General features: G+C 37.1%; 1 protein-coding gene across 4 annotated transcripts; it reads left to right on the top strand.

Annotated features, from left to right (window-relative positions):
- Positions 1 to 803: 803 nt before the first annotated feature.
- On the top strand, positions 804 to 13,737 carry LOC103987762 (KH domain-containing protein HEN4). 4 transcript variants are annotated; one of them, XM_009406151.3, is made up of 9 exons: positions 804 to 988; positions 2,559 to 3,280; positions 3,483 to 3,950; positions 6,222 to 6,476; positions 6,654 to 6,968; positions 10,358 to 10,440; positions 10,525 to 10,630; positions 10,704 to 10,863; positions 11,065 to 11,385. In XM_009406151.3, exons 2-8 carry the CDS (start codon positions 2,573 to 2,575, stop codon positions 10,860 to 10,862), a joined length of 2,094 nt encoding a protein of 697 aa, XP_009404426.2. In that variant the 5' UTR covers positions 804 to 988; positions 2,559 to 2,572; the 3' UTR covers position 10,863; positions 11,065 to 11,385. The 4 variants fall into 4 exon arrangements, with proteins under 4 accessions (XP_009404426.2, XP_009404430.2, XP_009404429.2 ...); XM_009406155.3 differs by lacking the exon at positions 11,065 to 11,385 and adding an exon at positions 1,472 to 1,522 and having other exon boundaries at positions 817 to 988; positions 10,704 to 11,038; XM_009406154.3 differs by lacking the exon at positions 11,065 to 11,385 and adding an exon at positions 11,729 to 11,933 and having other exon boundaries at positions 819 to 988.
- The last annotated feature ends 1,733 nt before the right edge of the window (positions 13,738 to 15,470 follow it).

Below are 15,470 nucleotides of genomic sequence, written 5' to 3'. Positions count from 1 at the left end.
GAAGGGTGAATTTTTAGAGAATATATAGTTTTTTAAGACATTCCTACAAAAATATTTAAATATTTAAAAATTCTCATAGAGTTATGTAAAAATATAATTTTACCATTACTTATATTGGACCTGTCATTATCTATTCATTATATCATCGCCCTCGTTTCCTTTTATTATCTCTTGTTTTTCTAGATCCAATTAGCTCCGGTCGAATTCTCCTTATATGTCTTGCTCTTATCGTTTTTACTCGTGGCATAAATGATTATTGACTCTCGTCGTCATAACTTTTCTCTCAGTTATCCTGTCAAACTTGCCCTTAACCCCATAGCCTCATTCCCCTTTTTTCTCACATATAGCCTCCCCTTGCTCTTATATCATTTGTAACCTATGTTACGAGTAGAGACGACATTGGATGAAGTGCCTAAGGGTAAATTTGATGAAATAAATAGGAGAGGAGTTATAGTAGTAGAGCTATTAATTGCATATGTCGTGTGCGAGAACGAGGCATGTAAAGTTCGATCTGATGAGGACGATGGTACTAGGCGAAAGCGACGATCGATAGAGATAATATAATTATTTAAAAAAAATATTTTTTTCAAAAATTCATCCAATAAATAATTGAATTTTTTTTGTTTCGTTCATTTGTATTTTCGTGTTATATTTGTCTGAGTCAGTGAGATAATAAGATGCATCAGGTTTTCTTTTGGCCATGTATATGGACTCGGGTTAACTCGCGAGTGGAACCGAGTCGACTCGATACAATCGGCCGACTAACCGAGTCGACTCGATGTGTTGATATAAGAGAGAAAAAGGGTAAAAAACTAACAGAGAGAAGCGGAGGCGGCGTGCACTGCCAGGGACCGTGCGACGAGCCAGCCCTAACTTTTTCTCTGCTGCCGCTGCCGACGTCGCCGACCGAGCCACCTCCTCTCGGCCGCTACCTCTAGCCGCCACCTACCGCTGCCGTTGTCGCGGGCCAAGCCGCCTCCTTTACCCGGTACTCTTCTCTCCAATCTCTTATCCTCCCTCTTCTTTATTCTCTCGTCTCTTCTCTTTCCCTCTCTTCTCCTCCCATCTCGTACCCTCTTCTGGTCTCTCCTCTCCCATCCTCTCTTCTCCTCCCGTCTTCTCTCCTTTCCTCCCCTCTCTTTCCTCTCTCGTCTCTTCTCTTTTCCCTCTCTCGTCTCCTTTCCTCCCGTCTTCCCGTCTTCTCCTCTTCTTCCCTGCCTTATGCTCTCCACTCATCCACAACCCTGCTTTATCCTCTCCTCTCCTGCCCTCTCTTCTTCTCCTGTCTCCTCCCCTCTCTTCTCCTCTGTCTCCTCCTTTCTCATGTCATCCTCTCGTCCTCTCCTCCTGTCTCTTATTTCTCTGGTATCAATATTCGTTTGTGGAGAAAAAAAGTTATGATTATTCTTGATGAACTTAGACAACTATTTGCATTCATATCTTCGTTCACTTGCATGGTATTTTATTTCAGAAACTTGGAGGTCTTCTGTTGTTATCCTATTTGAAACTAAACTCCAGCTTGGTAAGAGAATGATGTCATGTAAAGATAAATTCTCCTTCTCTTTAATTCTGTTGATATACCTGTTCATATACCAGCACACGTAATCGATTAGGCTCTGATGTGTAGCTTGTAACACCTCTTATTTAAGAAAGTTAGTGTGCCTTCTTCCAGTCATATATAGAAACCAGAAAGCATGGATTTGGTTAAGGTCATGATACTTTTAATTGTTACAGTCGAAATATTATCACTAATGCAGATGTATAATAAATTTTTATTCAATGAGTATCATTCTTGACTTTAGATGCTTGAGTGGAGAGATCAATTGTCGTGAACCTAAAAAAAAAATGAGACACGAAATAATAAAATTGTTATTCATTTAAATAAGAGATTATGCATTCACTTTGATAAAAAATGTAATTATTAACTTAGGAATATACAAGTGTTGTTAAATCTTATAAAAATATTTATAAATTTCTGTAATTATATGTATGTATCTTAAAATTAAATTTTTAATAAATTGTTGGATCTTATGATCTCATGATCTGATCCTACAATCCAAGTTGCTTCCCTGTACGAGCCTAGCTCGAAAAGCTAGTTTGACAACCTGCTGCCACCCATCAATTTTTAAGATGGTGATTTGATTGCAGGTCGACTGCTTAGTCGTGTGAGTTATTAAATGCAAAATTTTAACACAGTTATAAATTTACTTTACCTAAAAGCTTTTGCATTAGCTTATGTTGGCTCTTATATATATTTTTAATGATGTCACTATTTTCTGGGGTTCAAATCTGGATTGCTTTGTGACTCTAGCATTGTTGGTTAGCAAGGATGCATTAAATATAATGTTGACAATCTCAAACAATTTGAACTAACCCAAAAAAGAATACATGAAAATCTACTAGTCTGAGAAAATAATTTTTTTATGTGATGTCTTTGTTTCATCTGGGATTTTTTATTTGATGTGCTTGATGCTTTACGGTGTTCTGCTGTATCTTTTCTCTTTGGATCTGATTTGTTGCAAGTTGTTTTTTAACTAGTCTTGCTCCTGTTGGATCAGTGGCTTAGAAGCACATGGCGTTTCCATTTTTACCTTCCAAGCGTCCTTATGAACGAAATCCCTTAGAGCCCAATGGTAGGGGTAAGTGGCAAAAGACTGGACCTTCTATAACACAGCAAAATCAGCTGAAAGTGCCTCCAGGTGCTATTATCTTCCGAGTACTTTGTCCTGCTTCAAAATCTGGAAGCGTGATTGGTAAAGGTGGAGGTATTGTAGCAAGGATACGTCAAGAGACTGGTGCAAAGATTAGACTTGAAGAGACTGTCCCTGGATGTGATGAGAGAGTTATTGTAGTTACTGGGCTGGAGAAAGATGCAGAACTAGGCAACGAACAGGGTAAAGAAGATGATGAAGAAACTGGTACCGATGATGGTGGTGATAACTCCCAGGAAATCACTGAGAACATTGAAGGAGCTAAGGATTCTTCTCCTGCGGAGAGTTCAAAGTTTGATGGAGTACCATCATCAGTAGTGAAGGCTCTCCTGCTTGTATTTGAGAGAATAATTGAAGGTGAAGCAGAAAATGACGATGAAGATGAAGCAAATAAGAAGCTTTCCAATGTTTCTGCAAGATTACTAGTTCTGTCTAACCAGGTGGGTTGCCTCCTTGGAAAGGGTGGGAGTGTAATCAAGCAAATGTCAGCTGATAGTGGAGCCCAGATACGGATACTCCCAAGAGATAAGCTTCCATTGTGTGCTTCACAACAGGATGAAATTGTCCAGGTAAAGAGTACTTTGAGGATATTTAGGAACTGTTTCAATTATCAGTCTTTGCCATTGTTTTATCCTTGTTGTTTTATTGCTTTCTTGCATCTTGTACTATTTTCTGTTTTTTTTCTTTTCTCTTGTTTTAGTTTAGATATTTAAGAGAAACAGTGTGTCGATCAATGAATAATGTCTAAAACTTTGTAATATCACTTTGCAGTTAACAGGAGGGGTTGAATCAGTGAAGAAAGCTCTTCATTTAGTTGCTCAGCAGCTTCTGGATAATCCACCCCGTGAACGTGATTTGTTCCCTCCAATGGGTTCTTCTGGTCCATCATCTCATCCATTTGCTTCTGGTCCTCGGCCAGAAGGCGTTCCACTGCTAAATTATCATCATCCCCATCAAGGGCCACCATTCTCAAACAGGCCCCATCACATTGCTGACTTTCATCCAAGCATCGGTCCACCTTTTCCTAAATTTCATGAAAGTGGACCACCTCTGCAGCCTCAACTTTCTCCAGAGCTAATAACTTACAGGTTATTCTGTTCCAGTGACAAAGTTGGAAGTGTGATAGGGAAGGGAGGGAACATTGTTAAAGGTCTTCAAAATGACACTGGTTGTGAAATTAAAGTTCTGGAGACAACTCCTGAATCAGATGATCGGATTATAGTGATATCTGGTCTTGCGGTATGCTTCTAGTTTATCCTCCTCGGCTTTCTCCTCTGATAATAATTCATTAATGATTCAGGTAGTGGCTGAAGCATGTGTATTTTTTCTCCTGAAACTGGTTTCATACTTCTTGCTGGTTTTTGTTGTATCACAAGCAGCATGTGGGCATAATGGAACTCAATTCAGAGAATCTTGGGGAAATGCTATTTTTGGGTCAAGCTTTAATTAAAATTTTAACAATAACAGTTTTTTTAACCATTTAGCCGATCTCAAATAGTTAAGACTTACGGTTTTGTTGTTGTTTTTTTTAACCATTTCTTTTTTCAACATAACTAAAAGTATTTTTTGTTTAAAATTCTTATCTTTGATTGCTGAGATTAATCCATACACCCATTGCTCCATTAGCTGCTCAAGAATTTGGTATGTCATGTTCACCATGTGTCACTGTAAGATATTGACAATCTTGTTGCATGTTACATTATACATAAAAAAATAAATTAAACCAGTTGGTATGTGTAAGATGTTATTGTTGCAAATTATGCTCTCTTATCAACCCCAACTACCCCCTCTTCCTCTTTCTTAACTTACTCCTGCCTGTCATTTTCTTGACTTGGCTGCAGGTCTGCACACCCTTGTGGCAATTCTTAGGCCGCATTTGATTTGGTGTTGAGAAGGTTAAGCTGGTAGTTATTGGTTTAATGATACTAAATACCAGAGCTAAGAAAATTCAGATTAACACAGTAAAAAATGTCTTACCTGGATGGTGAGGGATAAGACGTCATGTCTAATAAGTTGCAAGAACCTTCTCTCACTTTCATTGCTGGCCTAGTTAGCCTAGTTTCTTAAGGTTAAACCAGTGTTTTTAAAAGCGCTAGGTAGGTCTCCAAATGCTTGAGATGCCTAGGCTCTCGCTCGAGTAAAGGCTCTCTAGAACATTAAAATATAAAAATATATAATAGGAATTAGTATTAAATATAATATATAAATATGATTAACAGTGCTAAATAAGGATTAGTATTAAATAGGAATTAGTTCTAAATAGGGTCAATAGTTCTAAGGATTAATATTAGTTTTAATTTATTAAAAGATATGGTAATAGTTGTTTTAATAATCCATTGTTAATAGGAGTTAATCCACTGTTAACATAGTTATAAAAGTACACAGTGGGGGAAGAACAGGAGTCACCGATGGTGGAAGGTGGGGAAGGAGAGGGCGACGGTGATCGAGGAACCTTCGGATGACGACAGTGATGGCGGAGGAAGCTGTGGAGGGTGACGTTGTTGGGGATGGAGGAAGCTTCAGATGTGTTCGTCGGTGGCGGATAACGTTGCTGCCCTATCCCTTACCAGCGGAAGGAGTTGCACACAAAAGCAGTGGTTGCGGAGGGAGGTGCACACGAATGCAGCGGCGATGGACGAAAGGTGGGTCGGGGCTACGAGAGTAATTAGGGTTTATTGTTAGTGGGTCAGAGGTCGTGGGAGGGGAGGGGTTATCGTTATTGTTTACTATGCTTAGTTGGTTCCATTGAACCAACTAAGTTTCTGTTCAATCAAACCAGAGTTGATAGTATGATTCGATTGCTCACTTTCAATCGAGCACATGCTCGTGGCACTCGACGCTTGGGCTCAAGCGAGCACTGAGGCGGTGCTTCACTGAAGTGTGTTGCCCGACCACTGTGCGAGGCGCTCGGGCCTCGCCTCGCCCGAGCACCTAAGTGAGTGACCGGGTGCCTTTCAAAACACTGGGTAAAATCACCCGTATTACGATTATTTAACCTAGATACTTCAATACCAAATCAAATGTACCTTTGACATTACTTCTTGTCTTATGTTCTGGAGGTTATAATTGCTTATGCTCTTTCTGTGATATCTGAAGTAGATAATCATGGTGTAACTTCTGAGATTAGTTTACTTGAGTCCTTGGAGAATTATGACATTTTGGATTTACTGTTTTAGGAAAAAAAAAGCTATGTTAGTGAAATCTCATGCTCACCTATTTCATTAAAGCAGGGAAAAAAAACTATCATGTGTTTGTCCAATGGCTACTTGTATCTCACGCTAAAAACGACCTATCTGAGCATTTCTCATTACTTTGCATCCCTTCTTGGATTTTTGTGACTCCATGTCGCTTCTCCAGAAAGTTTTCTGTTTGCCATTATTTGTTTGATATTTTTTTCCATAAAGAAGGTTGCATTTTCAACTCCATGATAATAGTCAATTTTGTTTTAAATTGTTAGACTGTTATGACAGATAATGTCACTTTACTAATGTGGGTATTGGTGTTCTGTAGCTTCCAAGTGATAGGATCGCACCTGTACAGGATGCAGTTCTTCGTGTTCAGCATAGACTAGTGATGGCTGTACCAGATGCTAAAGATAGCACTGTTTTGTCAAGGCTTCTTGTTGCTTCCAACCAAACTGGTTGTCTTCTTGGCAAAGGTGGTGCTATAATAGCAGAAATGAGGAAGCTTTCGGGAGCTCATATTCGTATTCTCGGTAAAGATCAGATCCCCAAGGGTGTGCCAGAAAATGATGAGGTAGTCCAGGTATGTTGTGGATCGCTTACTGTGGATATTTTGGCTGCTGCTTCTTTTTCTGATTAGTTCCTGTATGAAATGGTTTGATCCTGGACTTTTCTCTTGCCTCTCTTTTTTCTACCAAATGTCTTTGTTTATGCTCGATTTTGATCAGGGCAGAAACATGATGCTTGAGTGTTTTTTTAGATATCTGGTGAATTTGGAGCAGTTCAGGAAGCTTTGTTGCAAATAACCTCTAGACTGAAGCATCACGTTTTTCGTGATAAGTTATCTGCTATGAATCCTAATGCGCCTCCTGCTTTTATCGAGCAATTACCTCCATATGGTCTGTACATGGGGAGGAGGGAATCTTCACCCTCCAGGTTGTACCCGAATTTGCCCCCATTTCAGAAGGATCCTGTTGGTCGCCTGTTTGAAGAAAGATCTGCATTTGCACATCCAGTTCATGGTCTGGGTATTCCACCACTTGGTATTGAAAGACCTGCACCATGGCTGCCTCAGGTATCACATTCTTGTGTCTTCTTTATTGATAAAATAAAAGTGGCAATATTTATATTTTGTATTAAATTTTGGAAAAGAATAGTCCTTTTTTAGGTAATAACTCACATTGTATAGTCAGTAGTTTTCAGTATTGTTAGTGACCAGTCTGCGGTCAATATTATTTGGTTACTTTGCTAGTCATGCAAACCCACCAGTCAGATGTTGGTATGTTGTATGGAGTAGCATCTGTTATCATATTATGCTTTGTGATGTACTGTTATCAGTATGCACCATTTTTCATACTGCAGCACATGCTGTAATACCTTCACTGATGATGCTTGTTGTTGTTTGGAGACAAGCTTTTTTTAGATAGTGTTATGAATGGTTTTGATGAGTAATGCAACTGCCTGTAGGGTATGAGTTGATTTTGTAGGCTGAATATTCTGCGTAGGAGGTTTTAATTTGGTATTACTGATATCTGTTGAACTTGAAGCATTGTTTTGTTTCTAAAAGGTTTGTATTTGTCTTGTAGTTTACTTTTTTGTTACATTGAGAGAAAAAAATTGTACTTTTGTCGGAATTGGGGAGTGAAAAAAATATTTTGGATTCAAGCTGCTTGTTGTTGTTTGGATACAAGCTTTTTTTAGATAGTAATATCTTCACTGCTCGTTGAAAAAAATTGTAATACCTTCACTGATGCTGCTTGTTGTTGTTTGGGTACAAGCTTTTTTTAGATAGTGTTATGAATGGTTTTGATGAGTAATGCAACAGCTTGTAGGGTATGAGTTGATTTTGTAGGCTGAATATTCTACGTAGGAGGTTTTAATTTGGTATTACTGATATCTGTTGAAATTGAAGCATTGTTTTGTTTCTAAAAGGTTTGTATTTGTCTTGTAGTTTACTTTTTTGTTTCATTGAGAAAAAAAAAATTGTACTTTTGTTGGAATTGGGGAGTGAAAGGAATATATTTTTTGTTTTGTTTTGTGCATAGCATGAGCAGATTCTAGTTTTTCTAGTGTTTGGTATAACGAGGATGTTATACTTATACCAAGCCTAAACTGTGCGCCAACTCCAAAATAATTTCTGCTCACCAAGGCTTACCCTTAACTTATTGTGATCCTGTAGGATCTGCAAAGAGAGATTCTACAGAGCTAATGCATGGGCAAAACTGTTGTCATTGTTTGGAAAAGCACAAAATTGGGATTGCACATACATAACATAACAATAACACTTTATTGGTCACTGAAATGGACATGTTCTCATGCTCCAAATGGTTATGCAACAAATAGTCTAGGGTTACTATACTTTTTTAGTATTGCAAGTGTTATTTGCACGTTGTTCTAGCAAGTTTTGGTGGGGGATTGTGGAATTGCAACATGACCTGAGATGAAGGTGTCAGCTAGCTTCGTTGGTAAAGATTCTAGGCTCGAATCCTGTCTTTGCTACTTATTTTTTGAAAAAAAAACATGGCTTGAGATTTTTGTATGCTGACAAACCAGTTGCTGATGGGGGAAACGAACTAAAATGGAGCAAAAATGATACATACAATACTTTTAAGTTATCTTCTTCCCTCTGGTGGCCCATTATTACATACTTGATTGAAATTGCTTAAGTTGTGCGCACCGTAGCAATATCGTTCGCAAAGGGTTAGCCTATTTGCAACACACTAAGGATAAGGAAAGAAAATGTTAGTTGAAGGGGTGAGCTGCGGGCAAAATGCCATTGTTGCCATGGGGATCAGTGGAACAAGTAATTCAACAAACAACTTATGAACTTTGTTGCCAAAGCAAAAGGCAAGCCTCAAGACCAGGAACAGTAGGCAACAATCAGGTGTTGAAGTGCTTGAAATGCCTAGGTTGCGCTGTGGTGTGACTTAATTAGGTTCAAACTTGTCTCCGATGCATAACTGGAGCCCCATATAGCACTGTACCACATGGGGAATCTGATGTTTCATGCTGTACAGATGGTGTTAGAAAGCAGTTCCATAGAACATGAAGAGTGTGATGTTTTGGTCAGTTTTGACTCAGTGTTCTCATAGACATGCCTAGCAGACAGATTTTTACAGCAAAAAGCAAGGGAAAAAACAAAAACACAATGTAACATGTTAAAGAAACGACTGTACTATATTTACAGAGTGACTAATATACCAAACAATGGGTGTGCTTGTGGCCGAAGGTAGGTGCTTTAAGGATGGGTAATATAAACAGAAAAGTGAGTTGCCAGTTCAATTAATCTGACATGGATTACTTTTGTACTCAAATGGTACTGTCAAAACTTTTTATGTTTTGTTGGTATGGGAGGGCTAAATACACTGAATCTCAAGCAATTCAGCTGAGATGGCTGGGAAACATTCTCAGGACGATAAGATAATCACAAAATATTCTAGCTTTCTCGTGTTCATCAGAGAAGTGGGCAATTCAAAAAATACTATAACAACACATTGCAGTGAAGGATGAGATGTTAGGTATAGTATCATTATAAATGATTCATCATGTAATTTATTTAAAGGGTCCAAGGATCATGTTATTTGGTTACAGGAAATGCAATCCTATTACAAATGTGTATGACATGTTAAAGTTGATTATGTAGTTTCTACAATTTGTTTAGGTACAACATTTACATTTAGTTGTTGATAAAATAATTCAGTTTTATGATTGCATTTATTAAGGGGAAAGGCTTTGACACCTCTTTAATGGTGGTGCTTCTTGATGTGGGTGTTAGCAGTTCCAAGTCACTAGATAACCTCTCAGCTCTTCTTGATGTGGGTGTCAACAGTGCAAGTCACTATATAACCTCTCAGTTTGCAGTGGTAGGGTGCATTGTTAAGTGTTAACATTACCCAAACACTGCATAATTGGGAGACCCATGCATGTGGCTGTTCCTTTGTTATAAATGCATGGACCAAGGATGATTTTGTTGTTTAAACTTTCAGGTTTTGCTAGCACTGCTATCCTCTAGTTGTTACAAATAATTCTTATGACTGGTAGAATCCTGATTCATATGCTTTTAATTCGAGCTGAAACTGGTTCGTGATATATGCTTCTGTTATGCAGTTCAGTTTTTGTTCCTCACCTTCTATTGGTAGAGACTAAACTAATTAGTAGTCTTCTAAAAGTTGATTTAGAATCCTAGCATGTGAAATTTCTTGTTCTATTGGTCTGATGAGTTTCAATTTGTTCTGGTGGATTAGCTCACCAGTGTTAAGGTTCTGGTCCTAAAACAAAGTTGATTTATCCTTGTCAATTAGTTACAAATTCTGTTTATGGATAGTAAGAAATGCCAGCATATCATCTGAGGCATGTTTGCTGAAGTAGAACTACTTGTTAACATTACCTGGCTGTTTCTCCTCCCCCTCACCCCCCCTCCCTTCTTATTCATTACTAAGCATTCATTTTGGTTAATTGAAATAGGGTATGAGGGATGTAGGCGGTCCCATGCCTTTACCTGATTACCCAGGAGGAGTTCCACAAAGAAGGATGGGTGGATTTGCTAGGTCAGCTTTTCCACCTACTTATGCTATTTGTTGAAATTTCTTGCATGAAACGGAATTCCTTTAATTCTGTTCACTTTGGTGCAGTGGAAGCCAGCCAGTGCCTATCACAAGTGTAGATGTTGTGGTTCCTCGATCCCTTGTACCTTCTATCTATGGTGAAGATGGAGGTTGCCTGAGGCATATCCGTGAGGTTTGCGTGATATGTGTTATTGTACATTACAGTTATTTATTCACTTTTAACCTTTCTTTTCCCCATATTTTAGATCTCAGAAGCCAAAATTACCATCACTGAACCCAGACCTGAGGCAACAGAGACAGTGATTATAATATCTGGAACACCAGAGCAGACCCATGCTGCCCAAAGCCTCATCCAGGCTTTTGTATTGAGTGAAACTGGTTCTTTAGATTCCACCAAACCCTGAGGTGACATTCATTTTTTCATGCTTGATCTTTCTGATCTTCACATTAAGATTGCTGCAATTTGGAATAGGTATTATGATGCTTCATTTGATGGGCATACATCATATGTATACCTATTCTTATGTTCTTGTATTTTTGGACTTGGTCTGTTAAGTATCTAATCAATGACTTTTTGTTATTGCGGCACTTTATTTTTGACCTCAGCCAATCAAGAAGCTTCAACGAAGAACATGTTTGCAGAATAGAGACTTTAAAGTTTCATTCCAGTCAAACAATTCTATGGCTTTTTTCTGAATTTTGCAGATGCTGGTATTTCTGTAGAGGATTCACAACTATAAATGAGCACTTAGCTTAAGGAGTTAGTTTGTCCTCAAAACTAGTGAACAAAGAATTTTTGAAATTTTTGTATGAGCTAAATTAGAATTTGATCATTTTGAACTCTTTTCGCAAGACAATGAACATGAGTTTGTTGTTGTTTGGATGTTGCATATGTTAACAGCAAAAAGAGTGTGGTATCTTGAATTATATCTCAACGTATTATGAGTTTTGGTAGGATGAAAGAGAAAATGGTGGTGAGAGGTTATTGTTTTTAAATTTTAAAGCGAACAATGATTTCTAAATTCTGGTAACTTATCAATATTTGAATAGTTAGGATTTGTTGGTTAAATTGTTGAATCATGTGTACATATATATTCCTTATTAAGCATCAGCAGGTATGGAGTTTGAGCAGCTACCAAGATTGTAAACATAGTTGAGTCTTTTACTAATTATCACCTGCTGTGCTTTTATTTATCTGAATTTTTATTTTTGGTATTTCAGACCCTTCTAATGTTGGTTACTCTTTAATTGTTTGTGGTGGTTGTGTCAGTATGCAGCTTGATATGTTGGCATACTGAAGATTTTTGAGACTTCAGAGTGCAGGTTTGCCGATCTTTTAGAAGTGGAAGTAAAGGAGGTCCATGGTAGACCCAATATTTATAGTTTTTATTGAGAAACTTCATATTGGTTGATGAAATAATTCAACATTATATGTTTAAATTCTTTAGAGGAGGGATATGGAATTAGTTTAACTTGGATAGTTATCGCATATTGCAAGGAGTTTAGGTGTTGCTTTCTATGCCATTGACCTCATCCAATTTCATGGTTCAGCTGAACTTTTTGCCTTTATTAGAAATTAGTGACTTTTCTATGATCTTTTGTGAACCATGAAGTTTACCTGCATGCTGCTGGATATATAACTGTCTGGCTAAATATTTGTGGTTGGCTATAATGATTTTTGTCTTTGAATGACCAAAGAAGTTAATTATAGTAAATCCAGATGGCTAGGGAAATTGATTTTGTAAGCGCAACTGAAGTAAAAAGACATACGATAAATTGTGTGACTGTATAACATGAACAAAATTCAGAGCCAAAGAATCCATCTTCCCTCTTGAGTTTGTATGCCATCAAGTGGAGTGGAGGTGCAAAACATAGATCTTCAACCGCTGTTAACTGTATCATGAATTAATATTTGCTTGAAGTGGAGGTGTTGTTTAGCAGAGTAAAGATTATCAGACATTATGCTTTTTGTTTATAATAACAAGGAATTTGTGGTGATTATAGCAGGCCTTTTTTTTTTGTTGGGGGGTAGGGTTACTGAAATGTTATAAATTATAAATGTTGGTTCATTTGGCACAGTATAATATTATATACTAGAGCATGCTGCAAAGGGTGTCTCGCATGGAGGCAAGCTAGGAGTACATTCTATCTTCCATGCTTTATGGGTTCTGGGTTTTATTTCCTTTGAGCCATTTGGTGAAAATGTCACTATAGATGTCATTGTTTTCATATTTGGTTTATATATACTACATTGTACTTAGGAAGAAAGATATTTGTTGAAATAACCTCTCTGCCTTCCTTTTATTCTGTTAATGAAGAAAGTGAAAATCTGATCATTTGATGAAATCTGAGGTTGTGGGTTATGCAGAACAAGGTGAGGTTGATTATTCTATCTGATTTCTTGTATGCTGATATTAATGATTGTATTCATGCTAATTATTTACCATAACAAATCCATGAGTATTAGGAAACTTTGTTATTGATAATTAAATTCTTGTTAGTTGGCAAGATCTATGCTAAAGTAACTTTGATATGAAAGAGCTGGAGAAGTTTTTCTATTTAGAAAGTAACTGGTTTTAAGTTCCAAATAGACGTGCCTCCTTAAATGTTAGTAGTAGTATGGCAACATTGATCTTGGAACACAACTAAACATTTTAGTAGATTCAGGATGGGCGGTATCTGGTTTGTGGCTGGTCAGTTGGTGAATTGAGAAACAAACATTGGAGATAAGATATATATTAAAATGTAGAGTAAGGGTAACATGAGAAATAGACATGAGCAGTTTTTGGAGAAAAAAAAGAAAATCCTCCCAGGAGTGGAATACGTTAGTTTATTTGAATTTTGTTTGGAACAAAATATGTATAGTTCAATTGAATAAACTTCCGCAAAATTGAATGAAATGAATTCTGTCTTGATATGATTTACCTCGGGCTTAAGGATCTGAAGTCCATTTTTTTTGTTCCTTCATTTGCATTTTTTTTATTTGTCAGATAAGCATTCAGGTATCCATTTGATAAGGTGCAGTGCACTTTGCAGGTGTGTTTTAAGAGAAAATTGATTGGGCTTCTGTTTGCTTTTAAAGAACTTTCCCTGTAATGGAAGGTATAATTAGAGTGTTTAGTTTTTCTTTATTGTATGATCTGACACATACTAAAATATTGATGATGTCATGTTTGTTAATGTAATTGTCCACACAGTCTAAACCATTTTTTTGTGTGTCTGAACTGTTGAATTAATCATGTAAAGTTTTCTGTTAAACTGAGCTATGATTTTTCTGCATGTGTCAATCCATCTAATCAGCAATTTATTGGCTGCATTTAGTGGTGCAAAAACTTGTTGGTTGGTCTTGGAGTAACCTATTATCCGTTAGTCTACATTCTATACCATTTATTCTGAGAAAACCGTCGAATTAATCATGTAAAACTTTCTGTTAACCGAGCTGAGTTATGGTTTTTCTCCACCACCTTTCTGCCCAAGGACTGGTACCAGACTGAGATTTGATACTTAGGTTTGGTCTCAAGTAAATGGCTGCTTTTCCAAAATGCTGAGAACTTGTCTTTTGCCTATTGTGAATTATTCATTCTTATGTAATCATCCTCACACATGATCATGACCATTCTTGTGCAGTCCCCAGTTAATGCCTTAAATATTTCTTTAGCATCAACTGCTTAACCAGTTGCCGTCAACCTCAAGCTTCCTCCACTCTTTTCCCCCTACTAGTGCTTTTCCGGCTTTGATGTTCCCATCTTTTCACCTCTATTGTAAGCTTTAGTTATTAGCTGTGTTCTCCTTTATGATGCTTTTGATATGCATGTGAATTAAATCTTAGTTGTCCAATTTATGCTTTTGATGGATATTGATTTTTTCTGTTTTTACTCTTCCATTCAAAAGTATTCATGTGGCTGATATCAATGTCTTATTTTTCCTATTCTCTTAAGGTCTTTGTGATTGAGGCCAAGTTAGTGGGTATAGAGATGATATCTTGTCTAGTGGTCTCAAATTTTTTTGGAGTATTCACTATTTGAGCCTTTGCTTCAAGTGAAAACAAATGATCATATTTTTTTTATCTAACTTGTAGGTGTCAATAGCCGGCTTATAATTTTGTTTGCATTATAGAAATCAACAATTTGGCTTATGGGTGTCACTTATGACCATTTTATGCTAGTACAAATCAGGTAGACTTTCGGATCCTACATAATATTTAGGTCTATTTTGATGAAAATGCCCCTCAATGCACAATCTTGATTTTTCTTTCATGGTGTCCTGCAAACTTGCTTACTACCGAGCTTTTCACCAAGGGGTACATTTTTACGTCAAGAAAAACCTAATTGGCAGAAGCAACTTGTTTGTGTGTTTTATGTTTTATTATAGTAGTATATTGAAGTAATCTCCATCACAACTGGAATTTTAAGCTTCAGTTGCAACAAAACTCTCGAAAAGGTCTTCTAAGTTAGTATAAATTTGACATGATCTACCCCCAGATATGAAGCTCCTTTTTGTTCTCTTTCCTTCAGAGAGTTTGTATCATCATCATTTGCATATGTTGGAACAAAACTCCTTTTTGTTGTAAAATGGCTTGTTTTCTCAATGACTTGGGATGTGATAGTGTAGGATGGAACACAGCAAAATTGGCTGTTACCTAATACTGTTTGGAAAAGATTGTGATAGTTGGTGAGCAATCTTTTCTCATTTAGATACTGTTTCATCTAGAAATGCTCCATGGAATATTTTCTTCCTTTTACAGACTAAAAAAATGATCTTTGACATGAAAATCGTGGTCAGTCATTCGTTGCTAGATTTACTCTTTATCTTTGTCGGGATTGACTTGAGTCTAAATCCATTGAGACCTGAAGGAGCTCTCGAGTCATTTCGATGGCTATTTAGTTGACTTGTATGTCATTTATTTTTTCTCCTAATATTTTTCTAATCATGTGGCTAAGGGGAATCAACTATAAAAGATAAAATATTGGGTCAACCACCAACATCCAATTCCAAGTAGTACTATAAGTTAA

Source organism: Musa acuminata, chromosome BXJ3-6, assembly GCF_036884655.1.
Source record: "Musa acuminata AAA Group cultivar baxijiao chromosome BXJ3-6, Cavendish_Baxijiao_AAA, whole genome shotgun sequence".
In the NCBI taxonomy this organism is placed as follows: domain Eukaryota; kingdom Viridiplantae; phylum Streptophyta; class Magnoliopsida; order Zingiberales; family Musaceae; genus Musa; species Musa acuminata.
This window is presented reverse-complemented; position numbering and strand designations above follow the sequence as displayed.

Coding starts and splice junctions, on each gene's coding strand:
- LOC103987762 (XM_018827613.2), top strand. CDS start 2,573: ATGGCGTTTCCATTTTTACCTTCCAAGCGTCCTTATGAACGAAATCCC. Junction 3,951..6,221: donor TAGTGATATCTGGTCTTGCG/GTATGCTTCTAG, acceptor GGTGTTCTGTAG/CTTCCAAGTGATAGGATCGC. Junction 6,969..10,357: donor CTGCACCATGGCTGCCTCAG/GTATCACATTCT, acceptor TAATTGAAATAG/GGTATGAGGGATGTAGGCGG.